The 21,925-nt window shown below is 40.7% G+C and overlaps 1 protein-coding gene across 3 annotated transcripts in view; it reads right to left on the reverse strand.

The window, feature by feature from the left end:
* The window catches only part of LOC129865273 (chemokine-like protein TAFA-5), a 195,322-nt gene that overhangs the window by 138,366 nt on the left and 35,031 nt on the right, over window positions 1-21,925 (reverse strand). Inside the window, exon 1 of one of the 3 annotated variants that reach the window (XM_055937913.1) lies at window positions 14,439-15,531. The exons of the other annotated variants lie outside the window; for them this stretch is intronic. Within the exon in view, the coding sequence (XP_055793888.1) occupies window positions 14,439-14,529 (91 nt within the window). The 5' untranslated portion in view covers window positions 14,530-15,531. Of the gene's footprint in view, window positions 1-14,438; window positions 15,532-21,925 lie in introns of those variants that run through there. 3 annotated transcript variants of the gene reach the window in all.

The following is a 21,925-nucleotide window of genomic DNA, read 5'->3' on the forward strand; positions in this document are numbered from 1 at the left end:
TACACCATAGACATATACATAATTTACACACACACACACACACACATACACACACACACACACACACAGACACACACATACACACACAGAAGTCAACTCCTGAGCTCCATCAGCAGCAGATTTTAATTTAGAATGGAAAATGAATGTGTTTATGTAACAAATGTTAGTGCATCGAATCGTATTGCATCGAACAGAATCGCTTCGATTCGTTCCTCTAATCAAACGGAATCGTTTCCTGTTTCGTATAGGAGTCCATGTATCGTATGGAAAGGGAAAGATACACATTCCTTGTGTGTGTGTGTGTGTGTGTGTGTGTGTGCTGCTGACACGCAGAACTAGGAGCAGATACTTGTTGTCTCGTCCACATTTTCAGGCTTCCTGAATCTTTGATGACAGAAATGTTGGTCTCTACCAGTCAGAGTCATATGGGATAACCAGGCGCCATGTGGTTTGTATTGCTTCACGAATCGACAGTGGATACAGAAGAAGAAAATCTATAAAGATCTGTGGGTCTTTGGTCAATCTTTACAGACAGATTCTTCTGTACTGTATTTTAAAATAAAATCAAATAAAAATGTAAATTATTTGTCACATGCGCCGAATACAACATGTGTAGGCTTTACCGTGTAATGCTTACTTAAAAGCCCTTAACCAACAATGCAGTTCAAGAAATAGAGTTAATCAAATATTTAGTAAATAAACTAAAGTTAAAAAAAATCAAATCTATCAAAAAGTAACACAATAAATGTACATAACAATAAGGAGGATATATACAGAGGGGGTACCGGTACCGAGTCAATGTGCGGGGTATAGGTGGGTCAAGGTAATTTGTAAAGTGCTAGAGAAAATATGCTCGAGAAAATATGAGCTGCTATATTCAGTAAGGCAAAACCGATGCAGAGTATTGTGGACATGGTCTGTCAACGCTGGTAGATTTTTATGGCTTAATTTTCCTTTCTCTGCCACAGTCTTTTATGAAGTTCAAGCCTTGTGCAAGTTCATTCAATTATTTGGTTATAGTGAGTACACCTAATATTTCACTGCATATGAGATTCTTCAGTGTGTGTTTGTGTGTGAGCGCATGCAGGCATTCGTGTGTTTGTGCGTGCGTGCGTGCGTGCGTGCGTGCGTGCGTTTGTGCGTGCGTGCGTGCGTGCGTGCGTGCGTGCGTGTGTGTGTGTGTGTGTGTGTGGTCTGAATAGAGATTCCTCTGAGCTGGAGAGACAAACACAGACACACCGGCTAGGGGAAGTTATGCGTTTACAGACTGACCCCATTGCAGCGAACTGTGCGGAGCCGTAGCTATAATGTATGCTTGAGGTAAACCACTATGACAGGACCTACATGCCAATGTTTCTGTTTCCATTTGGTTTAGGCAAGGGCATTCTCACTCCTGCAATCAAGCAGCCCTATTTCCTTTATCTCATTGGGTGCGATATTATCATTGGGCTTCTGTAGCAAAACAAGGTATAATTTATTGTTTGTTCAGCAACGCAAATGTGCAAGCTCGGCATATTTCATTTTCTGTATAAATATCATGATTCGTTTTTTTTTTTTTGTGTGTGTGTTCGCACTTGTGTGTTCTCTGTGGCACAGATACCTCGTTGTCTGAGTCATATCCTCTCCGAGATTGTATAATTTTTTTCCCCCACTGTGATTATTCCTGCAATATGAAATATCATGGGATATGTATGTGTGGACTCGAGGTGCGAAGGGAGTTTTAAATCAATGTTATATCAAAGAGAAGACAAAGAGATTGGTGGTGCAGTAGCCATCAGCCTTTCAATATGCACACCAATGCATACCAAACGGATGTTCCAGTAACACTCAGTGGAAGAAATATTGAGATTGTAGAAAGCTTTGACCCGACTGGCCAGCCCAACCCTGTTGCATGTTTCTATACAGACATTAGGTGTGTGTGTGTGTTTTATGTTTGTGTCTGTGTCTGCATGCCTATGTGTTTCCGCATGCAATGCATGTGTGCATGTCACGTGCATACACGTGTGCGTGTAACCTAATCAACAGCCAGAACCTCAACTCCTGCTGGTTCTAGCACTAGCAGTAGTTTGGCTTCGACCCAGAAGCTAAGAAAAACGTTCTGTATTCACGAGTCTTGTTTTAACAAGCCCAGTCTGTCTAATAATGAAGTTATTCCATCCACATGGAATTAACTGTAATGATTACGCTAAAGCAGTCTTGTTTTTTCTGTGGGTATTGAAAGGGTTGTAAAGACGAGCGTAAAACTATATGTCCATTCCCATTTACTGACATCCAACAAATGAGAGAGAAAGAGAGGCTATAATGTCGGCCTTACACCTCCGGAGTACATTGCACTCATACAGCCATACACTTCCATGTCTATGTACGGTACGCCAGCACTGAATGCTCATTCCTATTGATTAACTGCAAACCATGTACACGGTCTAGCCTAACCCTAAATGCAAGCAATCCACTTTCGCCACGACAAACCTAAAATGAGTTTCAAATGAACAAATGAAATAGGACATTATTATTGTCCCAATAACACTGTAGCTAAGATAGCAGTTGAATATCATGTCAGTTGAAGCACATATCATTCTAATAGTGTAGAACGGGGTCAATTAAGTTGATCGCTGAATTACGATTTTGGTGGTTTAGCTGCATGACTAACATCTATATCACCCCACCTGACCGTCATCCAGACACACATAATAAAATTACCAGGTAGATGAGTACGTACTTCAAGTAGACAGTCATGATTACTTTTCCCATACGCCTTCACAGAATTTTCTTTCTTCTTCCATTGTCTTTGGGTCAGGATGAAATTGTTCTCAGCGTTCAATCTATTCAAGTTGTAACAAACTAAGGGAATGTGGCGTCCAATGTTTTAGGATATTCATTGTGTCATTTCTTTTAATTCGTTTCTCAGTTGAAAATAAAGAGTTGGCGATCATTGACGGATGCAGGAGGAGGAGGAGAGACATGAAGGAGAAGTAGCCTGTTTGGCTTCAAGTCAGCCGCAGAAAATCTTTATGAAATTGCTTTAGACACAATCTGACAGGCAAGACAAAGACTGTGGCTGGCCTTGCTAAAATCGATGATGTCTCGATTATTCTGGCTAAAAGAAACATGCAATTCATTCCAGTGAAACGTGGAGTATGTTTTTACCCTGTTAGACAGAAGGTAATGTTCTACAAACAAACAAATCCCATATAAAATAACATGTCTATAATAGTGCAATCAACAGTACAGTGGTACTTTGAGACTCCTTCGAAACACGTAATCTATACAGTATAATGCAATTGTATCACTCAAGCATATGTATCTATGTCATTATAGATCGACAACAACAAGCAACCCTCTTTTCAGTGTAGCCGATACACTCATTATGAGTAGGATCAGCTGGGGATGTAAACAGTGATTGAGTGGAGCAAGCACACACACACACTAGCAGGCGCGCGCGCATGCACGGAGCGCACGCACGCACACACGCACACACACACACACACATGGTGTGCTGACTCCTGTTCAGTATGGATCTTTGATGCAGCAGAAAAATTGCAAATTGAGGCATTGATGGGTAGGACCCTCCCAGCCCACTCAGGAATGTGTGCGCGTGCGTTTGTGCGTGCTTGTGTGTGTGCCTGCCTGCATATGCGAGTGTGTGCATGTGTGTGTGTGTGTGTGTATGCTTGCGTGCGTGTTCCCCACCCTTAACCAAGAGGAAATGATGATGTATGTAGTGCTGCTACATTACAGCTGATGATCTCAGTTATTTACGAGGAATTAATAAGTTGCCTCCTCTTTAAATGCTAATGATTGATATGTTGCCAATGAAACAGATAGAGAAGAAGCACCCCCTGGTTTCCACCCCTGGAGGAAAACGCTGATCTGAGAAGATCCTCCTCCCACTCCCAGACAGTCAATTAGACAAACAACCCTCCAAGTCTCTAACCTCAGGGACCTGCCTGGGCGGCTCCCTCCCTCTCTACTGCTGTGTGTGTGTGTGTGTGTGAGGGTGTGTGTGTGTGTGCATGTGTCTCTCTCTCTCTCCGATGTTGTGGGCTTTACTGAGACCCTAGTTGCCACTAAACACTGATCTATGGTCTAGGTGTTTAGGTACGTTTTACCCCTATTGGTTCAGGTTAAGGTGAGGATTTGCTGAAGGATAAGCTGCCACTACAGTAGATCTGTACCTAAAGCCTACTTTTAATTGAAGCAGATAGACAGACATAACAGGGGTGGAGAGAGTGGTCACTTAGGTCTGGAGCCTTTTAAATCAGATGAATGCTATTCACTGTGGACAAACTAAGGAAGGAGCGCAAAACACCAAACACTTTTCTGATAAAAACCTAACCCTATGCCTAACCATATAACTCCACAGGCAGCTTAGCTATTTCCTAACACGGGAATTTTACTGTCCTCAAGGCACTGATAAACTGCAATCAATAAAACCCTAAATAAATATGGCGCAATAGATGCTGCAGGTTACAAATACTGCACCCCCAACTAGGCTTGGGGACTATACCGTGTATACCGTATACCGGGGTATTTGGAAATAGCCACGGGGTGGATTTTCAATACCGTCAAAACTTTTTATTCATTTATTTTTTAATACATTTTAATATTTGTAGCTACTTTTTCAGTTAATATCTGCAGTCAACTTGTGCAATACGAGATAAAGCAGACTGTGTTCTTCATTTCACCTGTCACATTACATTATGAAGCTGTTATGGGATTTTTATGAATAATGACTAAATGATGTATACATTTTACTAGAAATATAACTAACAGAATTATATCCTGTCTGATGAAGAATGTTTGTCCATAAGAAAGAGGGACTGTTAGCAGGCAAGGAACTGTGTCAGACATCTTGTGACCACTGTGGAACTGATAACAGGGAAGGAAGTCTCCCCAACCAGGGAGGGAAGAAACCTTGGGCTTGTAGTATATTGTACAACAGGTGGCAGGCAATATATGAGAAGGACTTGTAAACTATATTATCATAGTATTAGAGGAAGAGGGACATTTATGACGAAATGATGGGAATATAAACCAATGTACAAGTAATGATTGGGAGAACGTTCCCGTAAATAAACATTTGACTATTGTAGACTGGGCCTCTGTCTGTTTTTATTTCTATCAGTATCCTACAAATCCTGATATAGCAGACTGAGTAATTTAATTGAATTGGTTAAAGAACATGAGAACCTAATTCTCTTAACAGAAGCTTACCGCAGTTTCCCAGAACAGTTGAGTCAGTCACTTGTTTGTTTGTAAATACCACAGCTAGTCAGTCAAGTACTGTAAGTGTCTGAATTAATATGAAGACGGGGCATCATTAAGTGTTAGCTTTCTGCAATGTTTGATAAGTCAAAGCGCTTTGGATGAGTTACAGCTGCCACTGCTATCTTTATGTCCTTGTATTTTTTTCTCCTTTCTGTTCTCGGACCCTCAATATGCTCCTCCCCCATCTTCTCCGAGCAGAGCAGACAGGCCTGTTGCCCGAGCGACTCCAAACTCCACACAGACACAGCGTGTACACATGCTGCTCCAGAGCCAGTGCTGTTCTTCCTTCAGACAAGCATGCTTCAAAACTTTGTTTGTTTGCACAATGTCTGTCGTTCACATTAGCTTGTAAATTTCCAAGCTCACCAAAAATGACATTCGGTAGCTACTCCCTATACTTGTATAACTTTATGAGCTGGATTGCCTGTCTTTGCAATTAGTTTATTTTTGTTTGCGATCCTTAGTATATTTAGTTAGCAACCTCTATGAAAATCCACTAGTACTTGTGCTAATTTTGTTTGCATTCTGCTAATAGATGCCCAATGGCCTTTTTTTTGCGTTTTTAGCACCCCCTTGTTTATTAAAACGGTAATGCTGTATATCCCGTGATGAGAGAAGGATGGTATGAGGAAATACAAATCTGGATTCTGTCCAACCCTAGCCATAACCCAGGACTGTTTTATCTGAATTGTGACTAGATAGCAAATACCACAACAAATCAGTATTTTCAAATATCTTCGAAATCATATGACCAGATTTTTCACTAATTCAATCAGTTATTGTTGTATTCTTAAGGTTGTGAATTACAGTATATTCCAACCCCTTTCAGATAATTATATTCGTCTGCTAATCCTTGATGTAAGGTACCCCTCACCTACACAGTATAGTTGGTGAAGTAACAAAAAGAGTTTGAGAGGTGACACAATAGGGATTTCCACATAGAGTACAATAACCATGAGCTCTTATTTGCATCTGTGTTGTGTGTAGTGTGTAGTGTGTGTGTCTGCATGTGTGTGTGTGCATGTCTGCCTGTGTGTGTGTTGTATGGGAGTATTACTGGCACGCTAAACAAATGTATTATCTTCGTCACTTCAGCCTGAAGGGATGCAGTGCTCAAGGGCAAAACAACCAAATCCCTCCTTTTCTTTCGGCAGGTTTAAGCATATTTGTGAGGAAGAGCAACATTGGTGAATGCGCCTGCCTTTTGTACATGCAAGTCACACTACTATGCCACGGTAATTAAACTATGATGTTTACCAGCACTTTCACCTTAATTATGCAATCTGGGTATCACAAAGACAAACAAACACACCAAAGGATCACACTCCTTTCACTTAGACACTATAATGCTACATGTCAAATTGTTTGTCAAATATTATGTCAAACTGTTCTTGCCCCTCTTCCCACCTCATCCCTATCCCCACAATCCCTATGTCAATGTTCTCTCCGACACACCATACCATACCACCACATGCCACACTGTGAGACGTCAATTAAATCAATGGATGAAGACTGGTCTGACACAGAGAGAAGGGACAGTAGGGAGGAAGGGAATATAGGGGAGGTTCAGGTTTCTTATTACTGAACTCCCAATTGAGAGGTTCCCCTTTCCACTGTCACTCTAGGCTTCCTTTTCATTTCTGAGTCTTATTGGTGGTCTGTAACAAACGACTTGGTAAACTGTATTTATTGATTTACTAGCTGAATCAGATCTTAAGTGAACTTGTCAGTCAAACGAGTTACATGACAGACATGTAAAATCAGTCCAAAATGCTCCATTGAAACAGTGTCAGAGTCAGGGACTTCATGGGTTAAATTAAGGATTATTTTGTCATTGTCATAGTCATAGGTGAGCCATTGCATAGGATTATATAATGTGGCATTCTAAATCCTCCACCTCCATCTCCACATCCTCCTCCCTCAACTCATGAGGCCAGCAGCATACCACCCAGCATCCCACTGCTAGCTTGCCTCTGAAGCTAAGCAGGTCCTGGTCGGTCCCTGGATGGTGGAAGTCCTAGTCGAACCAGATGCTGCTGGAATTGGTGTTGGAGGGCCAGTAGGAGGCACTCTTTCCTCTGGTCTAAAACAATATCCCAATGCCCCAGCGTAGTGATTGGGGACATTGCCCTGTGTAAGGTGCTGTCTTTCAGATGGGACATTAAACGGGTGCCCTGACTCTCTGTGGTCACTAAAGATCCCATGGCACTTATCGTAAGGGTGTTAACCCTGGTGTCCTGGTTAAATTCCCAATCTGGCCCTCATACCATCATGTCCACCTTATCATCCCCAGCTTCCAATTGGCTTGCATTCATCCCCCCTCCTCTCCCCTGTAACCATTCCCCAGGTTGTTGCTGGAAATGAGAATGTGTTCTCGGTCAACTTACCTGGTAAAATAAAGGGTGAATAAAAATTGAGATGCAGTGCCATATTATGCAACTTGCAACCTCTCTCCTGCATGGTCAAAATTCCAGCAATGCAATGATGCATGCCGACCTAAGATACCCTGTCCTGACACCCTGCTGCTATCTGAAAACATGCAGAAGTGGTGACATTTGCTTCCTTGTATTTACATTAAAATGTCAGGGTGCTGCCAATATACAGTTGAAGTCGGAAGTTTACATAGACTTTAGCCAAATACATTTAAACTCAGTTTTTCCCAATTCCTGACATTTAATCAGAATAAAAGTTCCCTGTCTTAGGTCAGTTAGGAACACCACTTTCTTTTAAGAACGTGAAATGTCAGAATAATAGTAGAGAGAATGATTTATTCAGCTTTTATTTCTTTCATCACATTCCCAATGGGTCAGAAGTTTACATACACTCAATTAGTATTTGGTAGCTTTTCCTTTAAATTGTTTAACTTGGGTCTAATGTTTCGGGTAGCCTTCCACAAGCTTCCCAAAATAAGTTGGGTGAATTTTGGCCCATTTCTCCTGACAGAGCTGGAGTCAGGCTTATAGGCATCCTTGGCACACGTGCTTTTTCAGTTCTTCCCACAAATTTTCTGTAGGATTGAGGTCAGGGCTTTGTGATGGCCACTCCAATACCTTGAATTTGTTATCCTTAAGCCATTTTGCCACAATTTTGGAAGTATGCTTGGGGTCATTGTCCTTTTGGAAGACCCATTTGTGACCAAGCTTTAACTTCCTGACTGATGTCTTGAGATCTTTCTTCAATGTATCCACATCAGTTTCCTACCTCATGAAGCCATCTATTTTGTGAAGTGCACCAGTCCCTCCTGCAGCAAAGCACCACCACAACATGATGCTGCCTGTGCTTCACGGTTGGGTAGGTGTTCTTCGGCTTGCAAGCCTCCACCTTTTTCCTCCAAACATAACGATAGACATTATGGCCAAACAGTTCTATTTTTGTTTCATCAGACCAGAGGACATTTCTCCAAAAAGTATGATCTTTGTCCCCATGTGCATTTGCAAACCGTAGTCTGACTTTTTTTATGGCGGTTTTGGAGCAGTGGCTTCTTCCTTGCTGAGCGGCCTTTCAGGTTATGTCGATATAGGACTTGTTTTACTGTGGATATAAATACTTTTGTATCTGTTTTCTCCAGGATCTTCACAGGGTCCTTTGCTATTGTTCGGGGATTGATTTGCACTTTTCGCACCAAAGTACGTTCATCTCTAGGAGACAGAACGAGTCTCCTTCCTGAGCGGTATGACGGCTGCGTAGTCCCATGGTGTTTATACAAGCGCACTATTGCTTGTACAGATGAGCGTGGTACCTTCAGGTGTTTGGAAATTGCTCCCAATGATGAACCAGACTTGTGGAGTTCTACAATTTTTTTTCTGAGTTCTTGGCTGATTTCTTTTGATTTTCCCATGATGTCAAGAAAAGAGGCACTGAGTTTGAAGTTAGGCCTTGATATACATCCACAGGTACACCTCCAATTGACTCAAATTATGTCAATTAGCCTATTTGAAGCTTTTAAAGCCATGACAGCTGTTTAAAGGCACGGTCAACTTAGCGTATGTAAACTTCTGACCAACTGGAATTGTGATACAGATATAAGTGAAATAATCTGTCTGTAAACAATTGTTGAAAAAATGACTTGTGTCATGTTCATAGTAGATGTCCGAATCGACTTGCCAAAACCATAATTTGCTAACAAGAAATTTGTGGAGTGGTTGAAAAACGAGTTTTAATGACTCCAACCTAAGTGTATGTACATTTCTGACTTCAACTCTATATAATGAAATATATGATTCCTCAAGTCCTCTGGCTACAGTGCATTCGGAAAGTATTCAGACCCCTTTAATTATTGCACATGTTGTTACGTTACAGCCATATTCTAAATGGATTACATTGTTTTTCCCCCTCATAAATCTACACACAATACCCCAAAATGACAAAGCAAAAACAATTACTTTTTTTATTTTAGCAAATGTATAAAATGTTTAAAAACTGAAATATCACATTTACATAAGTATTCAGACCCTTTCCTCAGTACATTGTTGGGGGCACCTTTGGCAGCAATTACAACATTGAGTCTTCTTGGGTATGACGCTACAAGCTTGGCACCTGTATTTGGGAGTTTCTCCCATCCTTCTCTGCAGATCCTCTCAAGATCTGTCAGGTTGGATGGTGAGCTTCGCTGCACAGCTATTTTCAGGTCTCTCCAGAGATGTACGATTGGGTTCAAGTCAGTGCTCTGGCTGGGCCACAAGGATATTCAGAGACTTGTCCTGAAGCCACTCCTGTGTTTTCTTGGCTGTGTGCTTAGGGTCGTTGTCATGTTGGAAGGTGAACATTCACCCCAGTCTGAGGTCCTGAGCACTCTGGAGCAGGTTTTCATCACGGATATCTCTGTACTTTGCCCTGTTCATCTTCCCTTGCTCCTAACTAGTCTCCCAGTCCCTGCCGCTGAAAAACATCCCCACAGCATGATTCTGCCACCACCATGCTTCACCTTAGGGATGGTGCAAGGTTTCCTCCAGACGTGATATTTGCCATTCTGGCCAAAGAGTTCAATCTTGGTTTCATCAGACCAGAAAATCTTGTTTCTCATGGTCTGAGAGTCCTTTAGATTGCTTTTGGCAAACTCCAAGCGAGGGATGTCATGTGCCTTTTACTGAGGAATGGCATGATTGGTGGAGTCCTGCAGAGATATTTGTCCTTCTGTAAGTTTCTCCCATCTCCACCACGGTGGAACCCTGGAGCTCAGAATGACAATTGTGTTCTTGGTCACCTCCCTGACCAAGGCCCTTCTCCCCCGATTGCTCAGTTTGGCCGGGTGGCCAGCTCTAGGAAGAGTCTTGGTGGTTCCAAACTTCTCACATTTAAGAATGATGGAGGCCACTGTCTTCTTGGGGACCTTCAATGCTGCATAAATGTTTTGGTACCCTTCCCATCTCGGAGCTCTATGGGCAATTCTTTCGACCTCATGGCTTGGTTTTTGCATTGACATGTACCTTCAAATGTGGGACCTTATATGGACTTGTGTGTGCATTTCCAAATCATGTCCAATCAATTTAATTTATCACAAGTGGACTCCAATCAAGTTGTAGAAATATCTCAAGGATGATCAATGGAAACAGGATGCACCTTACATAATTTTCTAGTCTCAAAGCAAAGGGTATGAATACTTATGTAAGTTTGGTATTATATATACACTACCATTCAATAGTTTGGATTCACTTAGATATGTCCTTGTTTTTATCCATTAAAATAATGTCAAATTGATCAGAAATACAGTGTAGACATTGTTAATGCTGTAAATGATTATTGTAACTGTTAATGGAATATCTAGATAAGCATACAGAGGCCCATTATCAGCAACCATCACTCCTGAGTTCCAATGGCACGGTATGTTAGCTAATCCAAGTTTAGCATTTCAAAAAGCTAATTGATCATTAGAAAACACTTTAGCAATTATGTTAGCACGGCTGAAAACTGTTGTTCTGATTAAAACAGCGCAAACAGGCTTTAAATAATATTGAAAGAGGAGTGGGAGGCCACGGTGCACAACTGAGCAAGAGGACAAGTACATTAGAGTGTCGTGTTTGACAAACAGATGCCTCATAAGTCCTCAACTGGCAGCTTCATTAAATAGAACCTGCAAAACACCTGTCTCAACGTCAACAGTGAAGAGGCGACTCCGGGATGCTGGCCTTCTAGACAGAGTTGCAAAGAAAAAGCAATTTCTAAGACTGGCCAATAAAAATAAAAGATTAAGATGGGCAAAAGAACACAGACACTGGACAGAGAACTCTGCCTAGAAGGCCAGCATCCCAGAGTTGCCTCTTCACTGTTGACGTTGAGACTGGTGTTTTGCAGTTATTATGTAATGAAGCTGCCAGTTGAGGACTTGTGAGGCGTCTGTTTCTCAAACTAGATACTCTAATGTACTTGTTCTCTTGCTCAGTTGTGCACCGGGGCCTCTCACTCCTCTTTCTTTTCTGGTTAGAGCCAGTTTGCGCTGTTCTGTGAAAGGAATAGTACCAAGTGTTGTACGAGATCTTCAGTTTCTTTGCCATTTCTCACATGGAATAGCCTTCACTGCTCAGAACAAGAATAGACTGACGAGTTTCAGAAGAAAGTTATTTGATTATGGCCATTTTGAGCTTGTAATTGAACCCACAAATGTTGATATTCCAGATACTAAACTAGTCTGAAGAAGGACAGTTGTATTGCTTCTTTACTCAATACAACAGTTTTCAGCTGTGTTAACATGAATGCAAAAGGATTTTCTAATGATCAATTAGCCTTTTAAAATGATAAACTTGGATTAGCTAACACAACATGCCATTGGAACACAGGAGTGATGGTTGCTGATAATGGGCCTCTGTACTCCTATATAAATATTCAGTAAAAAATCTGACGTTTCCAGCTACAATAGTCATTTACAACATTAACAATGTCGCCACTGTATTTCTGATGAATTTGATGTTATTTTAATGGGCAATTTTATTTGCTTTTCTTTCAAAAACAAGGACATTTCTAAGTGACCCCAAACTTTTGAACGGTAGTGTTAATATCGTTTTTTATATACATTTGCAAACATTTCTAAAAACTGTTTTTGCTTTGTCATTATGGGGTATTGTGTGTAGATTGATGAGGAAAACATGTATTTAATCAATTTTAGAATAAGGCTGTAATGTAACAAAATGTGGAAAATTGGAAGGGGTCTGAATACTTTCCGAATGCACTGTATATAGAGTCCTACCTGCCTGTATATGTTAGGTATCTGTCATGCTGGGGAAGCTAAAAATAGCACTTATTCATTTCATTTGCAAAAAAATACATGTTCATGTTTTGGTTCGTTAACATTCAATGCAAAGATTAACATTCAATGCAAAGAGATGTGGAAATATGTCATTTTGACTGAGAACATTTCAAAAGATTGTAGCTACTAGCAACTGTATGAGCAAAATCATATTATTCTGGCATATTATAAGCAGTTAATGCAGTTCTTTTGAATTCATTATATCAGCAGCGTGTTTTTTATTCTGTAGCCTACCGTGCGTTTTGACCTTGGCAATTATAACAGCACAAAGGGAACATGGTCCCAGCTTCCTTTGTATGCCTCTTCCTGCTTCCTTGCATATATTTCAATTAAAAAAAAGACTTTCCACAATAGACTTCCAATTCCAAACCTCTGATATATTAAAGCTAACAACATGAACAAAATAACCGAAAGCTACAAGACATAAAATACATATTTTCTAGACATAAAAGACATGTTAGCTAACCAATTTGCTATTTTGTGTTGTGGAAATGAATATAATGATATTCACAAAATGCTATTGAACATGGACAAATATAGCCTTGGTCACGATCACAAACTCATTGATCAGGAAGCGTAAGATATATTGCATTTGTGCATTAATTTGCCATTCCGGAAGAATACCACAGCCTATGATAGGCTGACTATCACATTCCCATTCCGGAAGAATACCATGCCCTGGCCTATCACACGCCACATGAATTCAGTTGGGTGGATGTGGATTATTTGGGCTGTAGTCAGAGCTCAGAGCCCTGACAGCCCCTTTAGCCCTGTCGGCACAAGACTAACAGTAAAAGTCTTTCTCACTTGGCACGCATTAATATATCTTTCCACCATGTGATACAGAGATGCCATAGAGAGAGACCATTTGCCACCGGTTGACCTGCCTTTCTACTGACAGTGAGGAGAGGAGCCTGGCCGAGTCGTAACCTAAGGATCCTGCTGCCTGCCATACACCCACACACAAACAGCGCTTGTTTGCCTCTAGCCTCAGGCCATGAGAGAAAAGGCATGGCAGTTTGTGCATAGAATGTATATTCAAAGCTTTACCAATGTGAAACCCAGGGTTATTTGGGGTTAAAAATAAATACAAAATAAAAAATGAAATCAAAACAATTGGAGAATGTGTGCAAATGAAAACAAACGAATTGTCTTAAAAGCTGTAAAAAACAGCTCCCTATACATTTATAAACGACATTAATGGAGGCCAAAATATAAACCACATAGCAATACTGCAGTGGGCAACACAAAAATGTGTAACTAGCGCTTCGTCATAAGGTGAACGAATGTTTAGCAGGGTTGGATTGTATCCAGTGGTCATGGCATGAAGCATGACAACAAGAATAACAGCACGCTAATAGGAGGAAACAATAAGGGTTTGACCTCAGCCTTACCCTAAAGCTAGACTATAGTGCCATCTATTGAAGAACTCAACTATAAATCACACTATCTATTGAAACGGGATAGTAACACCCATATATTAACGTTATATACAGTATAAATGTATTTATCTTCTGTTATTTTTAGTTGGTAAATTACAATAAAATATATAATAAATATAATCGGTTCAATTGGATAGGTCTATAACTTGTTGCCATTAACAAGTAGGAAAGTATTGCTGGTGACAATCAGACCATGGAATTGTTCACATTCATCGAATAGATAGATATTCATATTATCGAATCGATTTGTATGTTTTGGCTTGGGGTCAAATCCAGCAGGTTTGGCCCCCATGGAAAAGTTGATTAAGCATGAGAGCCAAAGACGCATTCTGCACGAGGCTCTTTTCTGATGTCATCTAGGGCAATGAGACTTGATATATGAAAGACAGTGAGTGGGCTACAGTATAGACAGGCGACATGAAAACAGAGCTATGTAATATGACAACGCCATTATATAATGGTCTGGAATCATTTACATAAACAATTACCTTCTTTGAGCAAGCGTGAGTGGATGAGAAGAATAACTAAACAACAGATTGCTGCTCCCGCTAAAGCCCACGCAACTCTAAGAAGCTGCATCCTGGCTGGCGAGTGGCGACGGCTTATTAACACCGGAGGAGAGAGGCCAGAAGTCTTCAGAGACACACACAGCCTTCCATTCTGCTCCCATCCAGCGCAATGCTTCTCACCCCCCAGAAATAAGAGAAAACAGTCTACAACACGTGTGGAATGCACAAAATAAATCCCACTTTAGAAATAGCTGGGGCGAATAAAAATACAAGTCAATCCGTCAGCTGAAGGGGAAAAATAGATGATCATGGCCGTGGAAACGGACTCAGTGCTGGGTCAAAATTGAAGTGTTTGGTGCCTCAGTATGAAGCGGGGCTGTTAAACCCCCATCGTTTGAAGTGCTGACATCCCCACTGCCACTTCAGCCCGCGTCCGTGACTCGGTCACCGCAGGCTCACCAGCAGCTTTCTATTCGCCCCCTCTCTCTGACTGCTGTGCGCGGATACGGTAATTCGGTGCGCTGATCACCACTCTCCTCCAGTACATGTTCCACACAACTCCCGCGCAGGAATAGACTCAGAGGCAGGCAGCACGTCTGTCGCTATGCAGTAGGGTATATATCCGTTCAGTTTCAGCCAGATAGCACGCTTGATATTTTACGCACAGGGATAGCTCATCATCTGTGGATACCTCTCGTCTTAGTTATTCTCCATGTGGATCATGAAAGATGCTCGCATCTCTTTCGATTTGGAAGCGATACCCCCCGACCTTTAACGGAAGAAAAAAAAAACTAAAAACAAACGCGCAATAGACCGTATCCGGTTTAGTTTCTTGATCTACTTCTGGATTTCGATACATTTGTCAGTTAGTGATGATGATGACACAGTATATATCGGCATCACCATCCCTGATCTCAGTGCCGGTTCTTCGGTCTTGCCGCTTTTCTTCGTCAGGCAGCCGCATATAAAGTCTACAGACGCGACTTTCTCTCTCCCTGCTCTGTGCGCTCCCGGTGAGTGACGTCACAACAACTCCCCCAGAAATGTGTTTCTTCGGGCGATTTCACAGAGGCAGTGTGAGGAGAGGAGAAGAGGCGTGCGCGTGGAGGGGATTGAGGAGGAACGGGATGGTTGGCAGATTAAAAACACTGCATTGTTCGTTGTAAACTCGCCAATTACAGTCTCCCTATTCTGAATTTGGAGAACTACAGTTGTAATACCTTAGGGCATGTCCAATGGAATGTCAATGCATTTTTTCTTTGTTTTTCTATTACAAATATAGCCTAGCACACAGTGTGTGCCTTTAGTGGCCTATATACATTATATTTCAAAGACAGATTTGCACAGATTCTTTCAAGTTAAAAGTATATGGGCATATAGGCCAATCACATGCAATATCTCCTGCAAAACAGTGTCCATTCCATTTCCAAAACCCTTGATGGGTCTGTGGCAATTCTCATATTCTGCAGCCAATCCATCTATAGAGACTATAAACAAGTGACACCACTGATATACTGTACATAGGGATTGGACTTCATCCAAACAAACAGTTTGCAGTGTCAATAACTTGGCTCCTGCAGCTATTTCACCACTAATTAATGGTGTGGGTGGGGGGTGGAGGAGGTGTTAACAACAAGGGCATCCATGCTGCCTCATCCATGCTGCTGCCTTTGCAGAGAGAGAGAGAGAGAGAGAGAGAGAGGGGAAGAGAGAGAGGGGGAGAGAGAAAGAGCTCTCTCCTCCCAGCGTCTTCCATTCTCAGGCTGTAATCTATCAATCAGTGGGACAGCAATTAACGGAGACCTGTCCACAAGGTGTCTGCCAAGGGGGCGGGGTGTGTGCGTGTGTCAGGGGGGGTGGAGGGCTGGGGGAAAGTGGCTTACATCAAATATGGTGAACCCTGCCATTGCTGGTCACTAAAATACTTCAGATTTGTTATTTATAGGACAAGGGTAGAAAGGGCAACAAGCTCTCACAGTCTCACAGCAGAATTTGATGTTCATCCACGTTCTCCAAACGTCAAATTTCGAAGTTGCTCCTAAGGACAATTTTCGAAGTGTTTTGTTTCTTCTGCTGCTCTGTATCATTCCATTTCTCCAAACATCAAACTTTGAAGTTACGGGTTAAGCTTAGGCACACATTCCAAATGGTTAAGGTAAGGGTTAAGATTTGGGATAGGGTTAAAACATCATATTTAGGTGCTCATTCCAAATGGTTTAAGGTAAGGGTTAAGATTTGGGATAGGGTGGAAACTAAAACTTTAAAAAACTGTGTGCATAACTGGTATTGAAGACACAACCTTCTGATTCAGAGTTATGGGATTACACCCATCCACAATGCCCTAGCAAAACCCAAGCCTACTTGATCGTAATAGCGCTCACTGTTGCCCCTAGTGGCCTGTTTTGAAGGCATTTTCTGACGTCCTCAGGCCATGGATAGATGTCCAATTTTGATATCAATCTTGAATGACCTGTCTGAGAAATGGCCATTAATCACAGACTATAGTTTCAGATTACCCTATAACCCCCAAGCCTAATCCTATTAACCTATTAAGGGAATGATAAATAACTGACCCTGCATCAGTGCTTAGGGGCAACACGCCAAACATCCATGAGCTGCACAGTAGCCTCAAGCACACATAATATAGGCCTTCTCTTTACAGTATTTCTTAATCAAAAGTCCAGAGAGCCTTATTACACTGTTGTACAATCTTATAAACTGAAAGTCCAGGTTTCTGCAGCAAACGCATGAGTAAGAGTACAGCTACAAAGCCTTGTTACAGTGTCCAGTTTTGTACAGAAACAAGAGTAAGAGTCCTACGGAGAGCCTTATTTGAGTGTTATACTGTCTGTAGCCTGCCTCCTTGTTCCACCTGCCTTCCTCTCTGTGTCTCCCTACCAAGCATTGCTTGCTTTGTCCTCTGTTCTGTTCAGGTCGTCGGCCAAACCATGGCCCATGCCATTAAAAGCCATTTAACTAACAGCAGCAAAACGTTTCTATTCACTGTATTCCCCATTATCTTCTACATGGACAATACTCTTTAAAGATGAGATGATCAAAATTAGGCCATATTGTCCAATTCTGCTTTTGTCTCAATGCTTTGTTAGAATTCCACTGCAGGTGAATCGCTCTACGGAATTCAGAGGAGCAGTTTGACTAATGGAAACAGAAATAAGAGTTGAACCATTTAGAATTATTTTTTCACTTAAAAACTGGAAATCAAATGATCTTCCGAATCAAATCACATTGTATTGGTCGCATATACACATATGCTATTGTAGGTGTGTTCATCTTTAAAACAGTAGATTAATCAAATGCATTATTATTTAAATATTGAAAAAATGTGGGCTACAGATAAAATACTGTAGAACAATTTTGAGCCATATGGCATAAAGTATTACAAACCCTAGAAATATCCAGAGGATAAAAAACGTGGTTCTTGTTTTATTATGAGAACAAACAAGATGGGTATGGATACTGTGGGAACATATAGGTTTGAGCAAGTATGATGTCATTAATATTTGTTGAAATGTATGTACGTCGGAGTTGGAGTTTTTTTGTCTTTATTCATCTTTTTTCTTTATGTTGAAGATTGGGCATTACGTCCCAGCCAATGTCATGTCTAGTTTAATGGATCTATGTCTGTGAAATGTTAAGTTGTCTATTGTCAAAGAATTTGACCAAAGAAAACAGTGAAAAGCAGTCTACTGCTTGATCTGTCGAGGTTTCTTTGAAGAATTCCAGTGAAACATGTGTCTACCAAACCATTTAAAGGTACTGTTCAATAGCTCCACTGAAACCAATATATTAATTATGAAATATACAGTACACTAAGGCTCTCCAAGGATTTTACTTTGGCCAGAAGAAATTCATATTTTCAAGACACACAATAGAAAAAGATACTTAAATCCAAAATGTGCACCCAACTGAGACACATGGTTGGACGGTCCCTAACATTGAATGAGTTGGTGTCATATGATGAAATCTTTTAATTTCTTCCTGAATTGATCGTTTTTGCAGTAATTGGAAGTAAGACCTGTACTCTAGGTTATATTGATTTGAGGTATGTAGTTAGTTCATAATCTTCCAAACAGATCAATCAAGTCTCAAAGTATTAAAACCCCATAGAGTCGATTGAAGCACCGGTGTGTCATTCTAAATTACATAACAAAAAAATGGCCATCAAAAATCTGTCAGTTTAAACTAGATATCTGTTTTTGCATTGAATGCGTCTCAATCCACCGCACCACCAATGTCGCACTTGGGCCTCTGTGGTGAAAGGTGGCAGAACTAAAGTGGTGTTTGTCAGAAAAAGGGGTTAAATATGTGTAAAAATATATAAATATATATAAAAATATACATAATATAAATATGTATTTTTGAACAACTATGGAAAAAATTACAAGATCACTGCAAAATTATTAGTTTCTCTGGTTTTACTATTTATAGGTGTGTTCGGGTAAAATTAACAGTTTTGTTTTATTCTATAAACTACTGACAACATTTCTCCCAAATACCAAATAAAAATATTGTCATTTAGAGCATTTATTTGCAGAAAATGACAACTGGTCAAAATAACAAAAATAATTCTGTGTTGTCAGACCTCGAATAATGCAAAGAAAATAAGTTCATGTTCATTTTTAAACAACACAATACGAATGTTTTTAACTTAGGAAGAGTTCAGAAATCAATATTTGGTGGAATAACTCTGATTTTCAATCACAGCTTTCATGCGTCTTGTCATGCTCTCCACCAGTCATTGATGTTGGGTGACTTCATGCCACTCCTGGTGCAAAAATTCAAGCAGCTCGGCTTTGTTTGAAGGCCGTGACCATCCATCTTCCTCTTGATCACATTCCAGAGGTTTTCAATGGGGTTCAGGTCTGGAGATTGCGCTGGCCATGACAGGGCCATGATCTGGTGGTCCTCCATCCACACCTTGATTGAGCTGGCTGTGTGGCATGGAGCATTGTCCCGCTGGAAAAACCAATCCTCGGAGTTGGGGAACATTGTCAGAGCAGAAGGAAGCAAGTTTTCTTCCAGGACTACCTTGTACGTGACTTGATTCATGTGTCCTTCACAAAGACAAATCTGACCGATTCCAGCCTTGCTGAAGCACCCACAGATCATCACCGATCCTCCACCAAATTTCACAGTGGGTGCGAGACCTGGAGAGGCTTACAAGCCAGTGTCTTGCACTGAAATCAGGCAGTTTTCTCTTTTTTGCCATTTTATGAATGTATTGTTATTCAATGCATTTCTCTGAACTAGAGTATTAAAGGCCGAATTCAATATTTTATCAAATAATTTACTTATATATATTTTTTTTGTATACCTAAAGGGGTCCTAAAATTCTAAATCAAATTGCTAAATGATCCATAGGATGACCATCTTAAAACAATGACATATGTCAGCGTAGCACCCCCACAATCGCTCAGACATACAACAGTAGCCTATACACTTCCTCAAGTCTCTGAATACAAAGTGTTAAGTATAGCATAGATTGCAGTCCATGATACTTAATAGAAACATATCAGCAGCAACACTCAAGCAAGACAGCTCCCTAATTAAACCTGAGAAGAACCTACAGATACACTGAGGAATTAATTTTACCTGCAACCACCAACCCCCCCACCCCCCCTCTCTCTCTCTCTCGCTCTATACTTTCTCCCTCTCTCCCCCTCTCCTGCATCCCCTTCCCCCTCTCTCTCCCCCTCTCTTTCTCTCTTCGTCAGTATAAGCCACTCAGGACTCACCTGCTCTAATCCCATTCATCAGCCGTTTAAATGGCGTACGTCGGTGTGTTATGAGACTGATTATGTTTGTTTGCTCTTGAATATTCATCAGTTTCTCAAAGTTTTACAGCCAGGAAGACACCTCATTAACTACACAAATCTGATTGCGCAGGGTTGAAAAGGCCTACTTATTTCAAGTAATTTGCAGTGAATCAAATATGTACTGCTTCAATGGTATTTTAATGATTTCCACCCTGAATGGTATTGTTATAATAATACATTTTCTATAGAAAATAATAACATCAAGTGTAACCAATATAAATATACCAATATATACCAACATACACTCACTTTGAAGGCCCACTTATTTCTCCACATTGGCACACATACACTGAGTATACAAAACATGCTTTTTCCATGGCATAGACTGACCAGATGAATCCAGGTGAACGCTATGATCGCTTATTGACGTCACTTCTTAAGTCCACTTCAATCAGTGTAGATTAAGGGGAGGAGAGATGTTAATGAAGGATTTTTTAAGCCTTAAGACAATCGAGACATGGATTGTGCATGTGTGCCATTCAGAGGGTGAATGGACAAGACAAAATATTTAAGTGCTTTTGAACGGGGTATGGTAGTAGGTGCAAGGTGCAACAGTTTGTGTCAAGAACTGCAACACTGCTGGGTTTGTCACACTTAAGTGTGTATCAAGAATGGTCAACCACCCAAAGAACATCCAGCCAATTGTGACACCTGGTAGAGTCCATGCCCCAATGAATTGAGGCTCTTCTGAGGGCAAAAAAACAACAACTCAAAATTCAAAAACTCAATATTAGGAAGGTGTTCTTAATGTTTTGTAGTGTATATATATTGTGCCAAGCAACACAAAAGGAGCATAAACTAAAAGCCCTTTATACAACAGATGGAATTCAATGTTGCCCGAAAATCAAAGGTTGTTTACCTAGTGTTGTCATAGCCACAAGGGAAATACAATAATAGAATACTAAGGACTCATCCTCATAAAGTAAAATTAGAACAATATGTTCACAGTGAGCACCACATATGGCCACAACAGTCTCTGAAACCTGGACTTGAGGAACAACAATAGCACCGTAGATACAAACAGAATCATCAGTGTGGTCTAGGGTTTGATCTCCCTTCCAAGTATTACTACTGGCAATTTTTACAAATCTCATTCTTTTTTTATACTAGAACGGGAATGAAAGAATCCGATCTTTGCAAACAGCCAATATTCCCAAGCAAGGGTAATATTGTTTCATACCAATCCCTTTCATATCTAAAACAGTGGTTGCAGGCAAACCTTGGGCAGTCAGCCTATAGGCTAGGACACGTACTGTATGTTATTATTGAAATAAATTCCTTTTATCTTTTTATAGATTCTCTTTGATATTCTTTAAATCATCTTCCAAGTTTTTGGGAAAAGTTGATTTGTTATTCAATATGTCGCATAAATATTCCAACATATCCAATGTTTTCCCTAGTTGGTACGATACATCTAGTACAGGTATACCTTAAAAAAAAGGTATCTGGTGTGACCACCATTTGCCTCATGCAGCGCGACACATCTCCTTCGCATAGAGTTGATCAGGCTGTTGATTGTGGCCTGTGGAATGTTGTCATACTCCTCTTCAATGGCTGTATAAGTGGCTGGATATTGGCGGGAACTGGAACACACGTCAATCCAGAGCATCCCAAAAGTGCTCAATGGGT

The sequence above is a fragment of the Salvelinus fontinalis genome, chromosome 11 (genome assembly GCF_029448725.1).
Source record: "Salvelinus fontinalis isolate EN_2023a chromosome 11, ASM2944872v1, whole genome shotgun sequence".
Classification (NCBI taxonomy): Eukaryota; Metazoa; Chordata; class Actinopteri; order Salmoniformes; family Salmonidae; genus Salvelinus; species Salvelinus fontinalis.